The following is a 12,672-nucleotide window of genomic DNA, read 5'->3' on the forward strand; positions in this document are numbered from 1 at the left end:
TCACAAAAAGTAGAATAATAATAACCAATTAACTTTTGGATAGATTGTCTCTGAGAAACACATGAAGGTTTGTCTTTCATGTTCTCAGCAAAATTCACAGGAACACATTCATATTTTATGGAGAGGTGACTTAAAAAGTCCCAGAGAAAAGTTCTGCATTATGTACAAAAGATCATCAAGTTAAAGGGAAAGCTATCATAGTCAACCTCCAATCTGCCTCACATATACACAGTGACATCAGGAGAGGTCAATATGTACTAATATGAGCCTAGAAATATTCATGGGACATAGACCAACACAATGGAGAAAGATTGAATTTGTACCCTGGATCTAGCCATCCTCAGTGGGTAAAGTTTTTGAATGCCTCATGATGGATAGCTACAATCATATGATGAAATATAAAATGATCTCAAATCCCATTCAGCAATTGGGTTTTGAAAACAGGAGAAGGCAAGAGGTATATAAAAAGAGATAATGGAAACAGTAGGGAAAGAGAAGAGAGAGAACAAATTGGAAGGAAAGACAAGTATCATCCAAATGATATTTTCTTTGTCCAATCCATTTATGTAATTAAAATAATAGGGATTTTCTTATACATTATTATTAGAATGGATAACAAAGAAAAACAAGAAAATAACAATAATGAAAAGGGTATGGCATACCACTGAACAAAATCTTAAACCTGAACTATTTAAAAAATTAGTTGACTATCATAAATAGGAAATGGATAACAGAAATGACATCTGTAATATTTTTAATAATTTATACTGACATTAAACCAATATAAATTAATTGCCATAACAAGGAGAACAAAAGATCCCAGAAGGAGCCTTAGTCAGAAAATACATGACACTTGCCAAATAGAAAGAGATGACTGCCAAGAGTAATATCAGATTAGAAGATAAGTTCATTTGTGAAATCTCATAAAGAAAAATGATGGATGTTTTTGATCCATATCAGCTTATAATGAAGAGAAAATTTTAAAGAAACTTTTAGCAAGACATCCAACAAAGAAAAAAATGAAAATGGAAAGAGGACAACAAACAGAAGAAAAATGGAAAAGATTTGCCAACATAATTCTTTAAAAAATTATGTTTTCCACCAGAGACAATGGAACCACCATACTTGGACCATAACATTATGGTTTTATAAGACAGCTAGAAATGAATTAAGAAAATCACATAGAAATCTGTGTTGGGACAATTACAATCTGTGGATGGGGAGATCTTTCAGATTTTCATCCATATTAGTAACGTTGTGCTAATTGTATCAAATTCCAGAACATTACAGGAACATTTGTTCCTGGAAAAGATCTGAAGTCATTCAAAGGAGTTGGATCTGACTATCCACATAGAAAAGACAAAATAATGAATAAAATCTATTGCCAGATTTCAACAGTGATTCATACATAGATCTTGTTAACCAATATGCATACACATACACAGACACAGACACACACACACACACACACACACACCTGAGACAGACAATATAGATGGATTTGGAAAGAAAGAGGAACAAAATAAGAAGAATAAAATTCCAGCTCAGGAAAATGAGTTTTTGAAGTAGCCTTCAGAGATGCCTTTGAGAAGTAGCAAAAAATTGGAAAGAAAAAAAAACTCCAATCTTAAGCTTCCCACAACCATCAAGGCAACAAGGATTTGTTAAGGATCCTACTAGATGCCAGATGCTGTGTGAAGCACTAGAATACAAGTCTCTGCCTTCAAGGAAGTTGTATCTTAATGTGCAAAATAAACTGAAAACTGAAAATAAGTGTTGGGAAAGAATGAATGGAAAGAGTTGAAAGTATATGGCACAGAAGCCTTGCAGAATAAATCTAAGACAGTCTGAAATCCAGTCTGGAGAGGAATGAAGACATGAAGCTAGCTTGGACCTTTTTAAAATGAAGATCTTAGAAGGAAACAGCCAACCAGAGAGGGAGGTTGCAGGTAAGAAATGGCATTATCATCTTGGATATAGATGCCTTGCAGTAAATTTAAAGGGGGAAATGAACTAATCACCCAAGATTGGAAAGCATTGATGGGTGTGATCCACATCATCAAAAGGAAAAAAATTCATAAAATTCCAAATTAAATTAAGTATGTAAGAGAAATATAAGTTAAATACAAGTAGGTAACACTATATATCAGTATATACACCCCAAAGAAGTTAAAGATATAGGTTAAAGGACCACATGTACAAAACTATTTTAAGTAATATTTTTTATTCTAGCAAAGAATTAGAAACAAGATTGGTTTATTTTTATATTGGTTATATTTTAACTTGTCTTGATTCCAGACTCAGTGCTCTATTTATTTTTTAATTAAAGTTTGTTTTTAATTTTCAAAATATATGCATGGGTAATTTTCAATATTCACCTTTGCAAAACTTTGTGTTCCAAATTTTTCCCTCCCTTTTACCACTCCCTCCCCTAGACATCAAGTAATCCAATATATGTTAAACATGTGCAGTTCTTCTATACATATTTCCACAATCATCATGCTGCACAAGAAAAATAAGATCAAAAGGGAAAAAAAGAGCAAGAACACAAAATGCAAGCAAACAACAACAAAAAGAGTGAAAAGTACTATGTAGTGATTCACACTCAGTTCCCACAGTCCTCTTTCTAGGTGCAGATGGCTCCTTTTCACAAGATCATTGGAACTGATCTAAATAATCTCATTGCTGAAAAAAGCCACATCCATCAGAATTGATCATTGTATATTGATCATTGCTGTTGCCCTGTATAATGACTTCTGCTTCTGCTCATTTCACTCAGCATCAGTTCATGTAAATTTCTCCAGGCCTCTCTGAAATCATTCTGCTGATCATTTCTTATAAAATAATAATATTCCATAACATTCATATACCATAACTTGTTCAGCCAACTGATGAGCATCCACTCAGTTTCCAGTTTCTTGTCACTTCAAAAAGAGCTGCCACAAACATTTTTGCACATTGTTCCTTTTCCCTCCTTTATGATCTCTGAATACAAGCCCAGCAGAAACACTGCTAGATCACAGGGTATACACAGTTTGATAACTCCTTGGGCATAGTTCCAAATTGCTCTCTAAAATGGTTGAATCAGTTCACAAGTCCACCCACAATGTATCAATGTCCCAGTTTTCCCACATCTCCTCCAACATTCATCATTATCTTTTTCTGTCATCTTAGCCAATCTGAGAGTTGTATAGTAAGTGCTCTATTTATTGTATCACCCAGCTATCTAATACCAATCATTAGTCACAAATTGTGATCATAAAAAACTATAATTTAAAAGAAACAGAAACTTTTAGTATTACTGATTTGTTTCATTTAATACAAGTGTCTTTCTTATCCAACATTCTGAATTTCCTCTCCATCTCAATTGTCATATATGCTTTTGGCATATTACCTATATCTTTCTAAGATTGTACTTATATAGCACCAGAAAAAACTCTGATGGATTTTCAAAATCCAATCGTGTTGGTTAATTGAGTAAAATTTTTGAGAAAAGAAAGAGGGGTCCAGAAATGTGATTTAATCAGTGAAAGAAACTCAGTGAGGAAATTTCTTCCTTGGATACACATAGGTAACTCTTCTATAACTTATAGAGAGTTATCATGAAATAATTCTGCCAAATCAGATATTGAGGTTTCAAAGGTTACTCTGTACTTTTCAAGTGACAGAAAATCTGAAAAATGCAGTGAAGATGGGAATGGGGACCAAGGAAGGTTAAACTATTGATGAAAATGTTATTGGTAACACAATGATAACACTAAATAAATGAAACGTTTCTTCCTTTGCCTGGGATTTGGCAAATACTTAAGGACTGCTCAATCTAAAATTATACTTTTATTTATCTTGCCGTCCCTTTAATAATGTGTACTCCAAGCACATTTTCAGTACAGCTGGAGGCTTTTGTTATAGACAGAAGGATCCTGCTCAGTGAGACTCATGTTTATGGCCTAACTTTTTTAAAGATTAATTTGGAAAACTTCCCAGAGAATACATCTGCCCCTAGCACTTGAACCTGAGTATAAGACTGGCCAGGGAGATGATGAGGACAACTAAATTTATTAACAGTAAATGGACCACTCCATCTTTCAGTACAACAACAGTGGGTGATCCCATCAAAAATCTGTCCAGTGCCTACCTAGCAGATTTAGGCTGACACACCTGCATCAGGAACACACAGCTGTACACAAACTGAGACTGCTTCCTCAGTGAAACAAGTTACAGTGCCAAATGTTTGACCAGGAACACAGCTTACAAAACCATTTCACCAAGTAATTAAGTTCTATTTTCATCCTGGAGTTTCTTTTTTTTTTTCTTAGTGCTGTATAACTGCCTTATATGAATGCTAATCAGACATTGTTTCTTACAGGCTATCCCATTGGTTTACTTCCTTATTAATAGAATTTCAATGATCTTGATTCATCTATTCCATTTAACAAACATTTATCAAATACTAATGTACAAAATGGGTCCTTCTGAATTAAAGCTTAGGATTTTGCACACATAATCCTGTACTTTTGTAAATTAACATCGGTAGAAAAGTGATCCATGATCAAAAAAAAAAAAAAAAAAGACACTGCATAAAAATGTTGGAGTGAAAGAACACTTGATGATTCCAAGAACTCTTGGAAAAAAAAGACCTGGATTCTAATCTCAGATCTGGACCTTATTAGTCATGTGATCACACTCCAATTATTTAACCTTTCTGAGGCTCTCTTCCCTCATCTATGAAATGGATCATAAATAATACTTGCCCTAGTCATCTCATAGATTTGTTATAAGGACAATACTTTATATACCATAAAGCAGTTCTCTGGTTCCCATAACTGGAGTTTTGTAAACTATGATTTAAAGAGATTTGGACAGAGCAGGGAAGAACATAACTTTCTTATGCATAAAGCATATTTGGATAAAGTTGTTTGGATAAGCATTCTGTTTTAACCAATAAATTACTTTGAGTTCCTCTCACCTCACCACTCCACTCCCCAACAACTCAATGTCTTATAAGAGATCATATCATTATAAAAAAGTGAAAAAAAAATAATAAAATGTCTTCATTGATACATGTGTTCAATTAGCATTAATTTCTATATACAAATATACTATGTATTAATTTCAAAGATTTGTCAGAATTATAGCAAATAACTTGGGAATTACCTATTCAGTTCCTTCTAGATAAAAAAAATAATCAATGTAGTTACCTGTAAAGTCTGTATTGACAGGCAGAGTTGAGCTGGGGAATTTATAATATCCATTTCCAATAAAACGGACACCTTTTATCATCTCAGTTTCCAGTGCTGACAAAGATATCTCCTTTCTTTCTAGCTGGTAGATGGGAGGTGGTCCATTCAGTTCCCCAGGTGGAGGCCAGCTAATCTTCATAGTCGTATGGTTTATTCCTTCAACATGTGGAGCTCTCACATGGGCAGGGGCTGTGCATTAGAAAGTGTGTCTTATAATCAAACATGATAAATTTGAAAACTTGAGGAATTTGATTTTTATTGGGAAGGATACTTTTGTAAATGGATGATCCCTTTCTCATTTAACTGTCATTAAGAGTTATGCCTCAACATTTTGCAAGCTGTTGATGAACCTCTCCAAATTAGTAATATTGACCCTCCAATTACAAATATTATCAATAAATTCATGTTCAAAGCCAATGTTGAGGGAATCAAATGAAATAATATTTGTAAAGCTCTTTGTAAACATTAAAGGACTATACACAAATGCTAACTATGAAGAGGATGAAGATGACAGTGGAGGTATGATCCCAACTCTTAGACAGTTTACACTTTAGCTAGCCAGAAAACATATATGTACATAAAAATATAACAAATCATAAACCTAAATATTATTATGAAACTATTGCAAAAGCTCAAGCATAAAGTCTCAAGGTACATGTATGAAAGAATAAATAGGAGAAAAACACCTATCCTTAAGATAACTGCCATAGGTATTTCAATAAAACTTAATAACACATTCATTTTTTATTAATTTTAAAAGAACCTATTGAATTTTTCAGCAAAATACATATCTAGAAATTATATTTTCATCATTTAGTTATTCTAAGTGACATTCAACAAGGAGTGTAGGGGTTATAGAAAAGCCGATTTAGTAAAAGATCAGATAGTGTTATGTTCTATATGCTATTGTAATTCGTGGTATACCATTACTGTAGTTGATGAATGTTTATCAAACGTGTTCATTATTCCACTTTATCCTTCATTTTTTTTCATTAATTTTCTCATTCATTTGTGGAGGGTCACAGTCATTAGGGAAACTATGGGTAAGGTATAAGACCCTTCAGCCCAGAGGGAACCTGCTAACAATGTCTGGTTCAGTTACCCATCTCCCCTAAGGGCTCTCGGCCTTCCTGAGAAGTCAGGGGGTGATGACAGCCTGTGATGAAATCGAAGCAGAATGATACCAGGTAGAAGAGTGATATCAGATGGCAAACTACATACAATAGCAAGTTGCTTATGTAGTCCCACGTGCGCAATATTGTTTTTGTTACATTATAAAAAGGGGAAAGCTCTTGAAATAAACGGACTCTATTTTTCCACCATCCTCCGGAGTCCCATCTTCATCACTTCTCCACTAGGAAGGTATATCTTAATCATCCCAGTGTGGGGGTTCTAGAAAGCAACAATTTGTTTTGTCACCCCAGCTTGGGGGCTCTAGAGAGCAGGGCATAACATTCATTCACTGCAAAAACTATATTAGTGGCTAATTCTCAGAAATTTTCTTTCTGTAGCTCCATGCAGGATTTTTTTACCATCAGGTTGCTAGTAAAAAAAAAAAAAATAGAGAACTCATTTTATCTACAAAGTGCTATTCCTATTAAACAGTCATTCAATGTCAACACCTATAGCCTTTCTTTTAGATATTAAAGGTTAGGAGGATGAAAAGTAATTTATGGAGCATGATTATTTGCCCTTTCCATGTATAGAACCAAGATTAGCCCCCAAAGGTAGAACTCTGTAGCTGTCATCTTTATGACCCCTTTTAAACTTCCTAAGGTACAAGAAGCAACCCTTTTAATAGGAGAAACATTCAATTTAGCTAAATTTCTGTCAAAAAACATCCACATTTTTTGTATCCATGTCAATGTCTCCTCATTTACTGAACAGTTGGAGGAAGTATGCAAAAACGCAGTCAGTAACTGAGCAGGTGTTCCATGGTCCACAGTGGCCTTTTCTTCAATGCTTCATTTGGTCTTCAACATTCTGATGCAACTCTCTATCATCCCATCAAACTGGCAAAATGAAGATGTTGAACAAGTCTTGTGTGGCCTTAATAATCTGATTCACTTCTTGTATATCAAAATCAATATTCTTTTTGTGATTGGGGATATAAATTTGGAGGTTAAGTCAGAAAAATCAAACTCCCAGCAATTCTCCATCTTTGATTTAACCTTCTAAACAGGTGGCATGACCTACCAATTGGTGACATGGTAAAATGGTCCTTATCAGTAATGGCACATGCCATTGGTTTTGACAGCCCTCTAAAATTAGTGGAAAGTGTTCTAACTTTAGCCAGTAGGAGACCACCTATTAGTTTCATGGGGAAATCTTTCTTTGAAGCAGTTATATTAGCCTTAGGGAGGTAATGTCAGAGGATGTCTCTAGTCAGAACACATTTTTTTTTATTCTTTGGCTTTTTTTAATCCCAGCTGGTCTGTCAAACAGACTCATGCAGAGGATTTTACCATCCCTGTTAGTTCTAAAAAGTAAGTGCCCTACTGAGTCATTATCTTCAATGTTTTCTCCAAGACTAGAAGAGAGGGTTAGGTATAGTTTTATAGACCAATTTAACTGGGCTAATCTCACAAAAGCAGAATGATGAAAAGATCCCAGAGATTTCTAAAGCAGTTAGAAAAGCACACGTAAAAAGTAGTTAAAAAGTGAGAAAATTGTACACTGATTTCATAAAATCACTAAGTGATGGGTTTAGAGATATGAATAACTACATTTGCTGGCTGAACAACCAAAAGCAAAACCCCACAGCAAATTAAGGCATATACTCTAACAGTTACAACTGTATTATGTAAGATTTCAGTTCTTGACTCCAGTGCCAAATCTATAAAATCTTAAGAAAACCATTTAATGAATATAAATTTCAGGTGTTTTTTTTTTTCATTTACAAAATGGGGGTAATTAAGATTCTCCCTCTCCTACAGCATAAGGAGTACTTTGGCAGTCAACTGACATCAGATAAAAATAAATCACAAAAATTAGTTTGGGTTACAGAGAATTTCCTCTATATAAGTAAGTAATGTATCACAATGACCAGATAGGATGTTTGGTACAGCCTCTAAACAACATATAGTAAAATTTCTAATAATGATGCATTCTATCCTTATGTAATAAATCAACTCTTTTTCTCCCGTTCAGACTGAGCAACACATAAAAGTCACCTGTTACCATGACATTGGTTATTTGTAGCATTCTAAATTCTGTGATAGTATCTAAAACATGAGTACTGCCTTCAGAAACCAACATGTTTAAAGAAGATGATCATAAAAAAACTTAATCCATTTTTCTTTTAAATAAAAAATGTTCACGTACTTTTTACATTAACACCATTAGCACGTCTTCCTACATTAACCCAGAAAAAATTTATCCTACTTCCGTTTTCTGTCTTATAAATATTCTTTTTTAAAAATCTCTATATGCTACAAATTCCTCTTTAAGCATCATTTATGATTTTATAATCTAATTGGTATTGCATCATCATAAAGAAATTTATAATCTCAGAATTAAAGTAGGGTGGGGTGAAGTCTTGAACTGCCTGGCTTGAGAACAGAGCATTTCAATAAATAAAAATATTAAACACAAAAATGACTTTGTAATAAGAATTTATCTTTTTAATTTTGAGACAAAAGTTTTTTTGAAGACAACATAGCTATGACAATATTTTAAGTGTTACCAACAATATTTCAGGTGTTACCAACTTGCTAAAATTAAGATGTTCAAATGAAAAGAGCCCTTCCATAAGCAAGAGAAGTCAACTATTAGGAGATTATGAAGGGAATCCTTTGGCATTTAATAGGAACAAGGTGATTTTTTGATATTCTCTGCAAAACTAAAATGCTTCTATTTAATAGTGTCTACTACCTCTCTCCAAACAAAAATATTATCAAATGAAATCTAAAAAAGGGCTTGGCCAAGGACATAGACAAATTTTTGTCAGTTACAACACACAATATGAAGATTTTTCTATCTTATCTGTATGCTCAAGTCAGGTCCTCCCAAAAGGAAAATCTTGTAAACTTCAGAGAATCCTATAGATTTCCCCCGGATAGCAAGTATACCAATCACAGAACATTGCCCACTAATATCTATACTTCTGCCAACCAGGGATGGCCCTGGTTCTCATTAATTGCTGGGCCACAGGCATTCTCTCTACACAGATGAGAGAGTAGAAGGCCCATTATTTCTGAACTGTACATAGAGCCAGTAGTGATGACAATAACCAGTGTTCCCTTAAAGTCCACCATTAATAAATGGTAGCTGCTTGGACTGTAATTATGGCATCCCTGCTACCCAAACTTGAAGCTTTTATGGGGCTTATGCAATTAACTACTTAAATGCATCGTAACACATGCTTCTCTGACAGCGAAGTATTGATTTTTTAATCATTTTCAAGTCTCCTCCAGCACAAATAAATGTACTACAGTTACAGTTAATGCACTGTGTACACGCATTAAACATTGGCGTGACACAATTTATTATTTTGTGATATATGGAATAGGAGTCTTTGCTTTTCAGAAAGTGGCATCTTTGATCTAACATTAGTATTGTATCTGCCAGTGTCCTTGATTCACCACTTTTCCCTTCCTTAAAGAAAGCTAGAAATTATCTTTAACAGGGAATTTAAGTTCTGATATATGAAAGACACACAGACAGAAGTGGAGCTAGTGACGCAGAAGGGAGAGACAGGGAGAATTAGAGAAACAGAGCCCAAAACTAATATAGAGACAGAGAATAAGATGGCAGGAGAAAAAGGAGGGAAACCAAAGAGAAAAAGAGAAAAGGAGGAAGAGGAGGAGGAGAGAAGCAAGGGAGCGAGGGAGAAGGAGAGAAGGAAAGGGAGGGAGGGAGAGAGAGGATGAAAGGAGAGAAAGAGAGGGAGAGAGAGAGAGAAAGAGGGAGAGAGAGAGAGAGAGAGAGAGAGGAAGCTATACACAAATCTCTAACATATGCCTTAGTGTTTAGGGAAATTAACAATATCCAGGCATAAAAGATATGGTATATATTTTCCTAAAGGTGTCACTGTAGTACCTGTAGCGACTTTGTTAAAATGAATCGAGTATAATTTTTATCTATTTTTTTAGTTACATTTGGTAAAGACACATCTGTCAAAATAATTTGCATATTGTAGCCTCACAGTTTCAAAGTCACATTTTGTATATTTTAATTATGTTATTTTAATGCATTGCTATATAATACATATTTAATGTATTATAAAGCTAAAACAGTATTTAAAAGCCTATGATTGCTGTATGCTATTGTGTGAAAGAGGGCACCAAAAAGACCAATTAAGACAGATGGCTCATATAACTTATGTTAAAGCCATATATCTAAATGCAGACATGGCGACAAAGGTCATTAAAAACTTTGCAAACAAGCCCTTTCCTTATGTGGCCACACACACACACACACACACACACACACACACACAATTGAAGTTGGTGAATAAAAAGCAGTTAATTTTGTTTTGTTTGAAATAATATCATTTTAGCTTTAGAATCGAAGACAGATGCCAGCATTTCACTCTGAACAGATGGTAATTCCATCTAATAGTGCATCTCTGTATTAGTAAGGTCTGTTGTGTATACAAACAGTAATAAACACTAGGTAAGGATCAAAATAAATTTTAATTGTTGACATTAAATTCTGGCAGCTACAGTTCTAAGGCTGCAATACTCTTTTCTCAAGTCTGTCAGGTTTACTAATGTTACGAAAGCTTTTCAGAAAGCTGCCAGATTCTAGTTCCAATAAAAATGTGTTTACAGTATAGGTTACAAACCGTTATCAAGCTACCTGTTTCCATCTCCTGAAATGATAATTCTTCAGTAATTATAGGAGAATCCTGCTATTCTGATCTAATGGTTTATCAGTATCCCTTTGATGATATCCTCTTGAAGAGGACATTACACAGTGTAAGGTGTGAATATTTACTACTTCCCTTAAAAGACCAAATTATAGCAATACGGACATACACAATTTCATGCTAAAGGATCTCTCCTTATTGGCAGGCAAATATGGGCATTCCTCTACTTCTCTTGACACTGACACCATGGATTTTATTCATGCTACTCCACCACGCCAGTGAGATTTCCCAGATTACCCTACTATCAGCTGTGTTGTCCTCTACAATTCACCATGGCCTCAAGTATGCTGGGTCATTGATTGGTACAGTCACTTCTGTGCTTGCCGTCTCCAATGATGTTGTTATAAACCCAACAGCTTCAATTTCTTTGAGGTAGCTGCCCTTTTCAAATTCTCCAAAACCCCAGCCTGTCTTTGGGGAAACTATTCAATAACAAGCACTTATTATAATCATATCTCTTTTTTAAAAATAGATTTTTTTAAAAATCGTGAAAAATATATTGCCACCACCATATGGGCCAACCAACGACTCACCAACCGATTTAAGATGCAGCATATTGAGCTGACCATATGTTACAGTGCTGTTGAATGGCTGAGTGATTCATGCCCGTCACATTCTAGTATATCAATTAAAGCTCCTTGAAGTCTGCATGATTTGTGTCTCTGTTATTAAACCCTGCTAATTCATCCCACTTACACATCTGTTATAAATCTCTAGGAGTGCTGCATGATTCATGGCAATCTGGGAGCATGCTACAGCAAATTCTTCTCCTTGTAATTAACAGTAAATTGTTTTACTGCCATGCAATGAATTTTTCAGTTATATTGCAAATGAACTCCTAAATGTGCGGTTCTTTCCTAAGAACTGACTTATATCATTAGGCAATTAAAAAGTATCGCTTTGAACCAAAAGCTTTTAATCAAGAGAAATACAACTTAAACAGAGCTTAAAGACCATGGAAATTCGCCGGGTTGACTAACAAATAATGTAACCCACTTTTGGAAGTGTTCTGAGAACCAAACAAATAACTCTGGATCATTGAAAGATCTCACTAAGATAGCAGAGTACACCTTCTTGAGAACCTTTGCTGTGCCAAGTTTGAGGAGATACTGCTCATCTTGGAAGTTCCTTAAGTGATCCATCGTTACCAAATTTTTCAGATTCACTTCTCTGTATCCTTCTCAGATACACTTCTCTAATTGTAAAATGGTGCCTTTTATTCTTGAAATAAATAATTGGATAATTAGGCAAGCCGAATCATCAGAGGATTCCAGTGCTGTTCAAGTGTTCTTGTCAAAGGTGAGGCAAATTCATTTCAGCTCGCCTCTGCAGCTTTCTGAAGAGGCTTTGATGCTTTTTCCCCCCACATTCTTGGCAGCAGCCTCAGATTCATGAGTCCATACATCAAGTCACTAGTTTAACAACAAATGGAATTAAATTCAAAGAAGGGAAACTAATTGAAGGACAGCAACAAAAGTGTTTGGTAATGTGCTTTTTAATATGGCATGCCACATTTGCATGATAATTTTTCCTTTTTAGCATGGAGCAGAAAGTGACTAG

General features: G+C 34.7%; 1 protein-coding gene across 1 annotated transcript in view; it reads right to left on the reverse strand.

Moving 5' to 3' along the window:
• Positions 1-5,154: 5,154 nt before the first annotated feature.
• Positions 5,155-12,672, reverse strand: part of LOC100915424 (usherin-like) — a 254,245-nt gene continuing 246,727 nt past the window's right edge. Inside the window, exon 20 of the mRNA XM_031968582.1 lies at positions 5,155-5,429. Coding sequence (XP_031824442.1) covers positions 5,155-5,429 — 275 coding nt within the window. The remainder of the gene's footprint in view (positions 5,430-12,672) is intronic.

Source organism: Sarcophilus harrisii, chromosome 4, assembly GCF_902635505.1.
Source record: "Sarcophilus harrisii chromosome 4, mSarHar1.11, whole genome shotgun sequence".
Classification (NCBI taxonomy): Eukaryota; Metazoa; Chordata; class Mammalia; order Dasyuromorphia; family Dasyuridae; genus Sarcophilus; species Sarcophilus harrisii.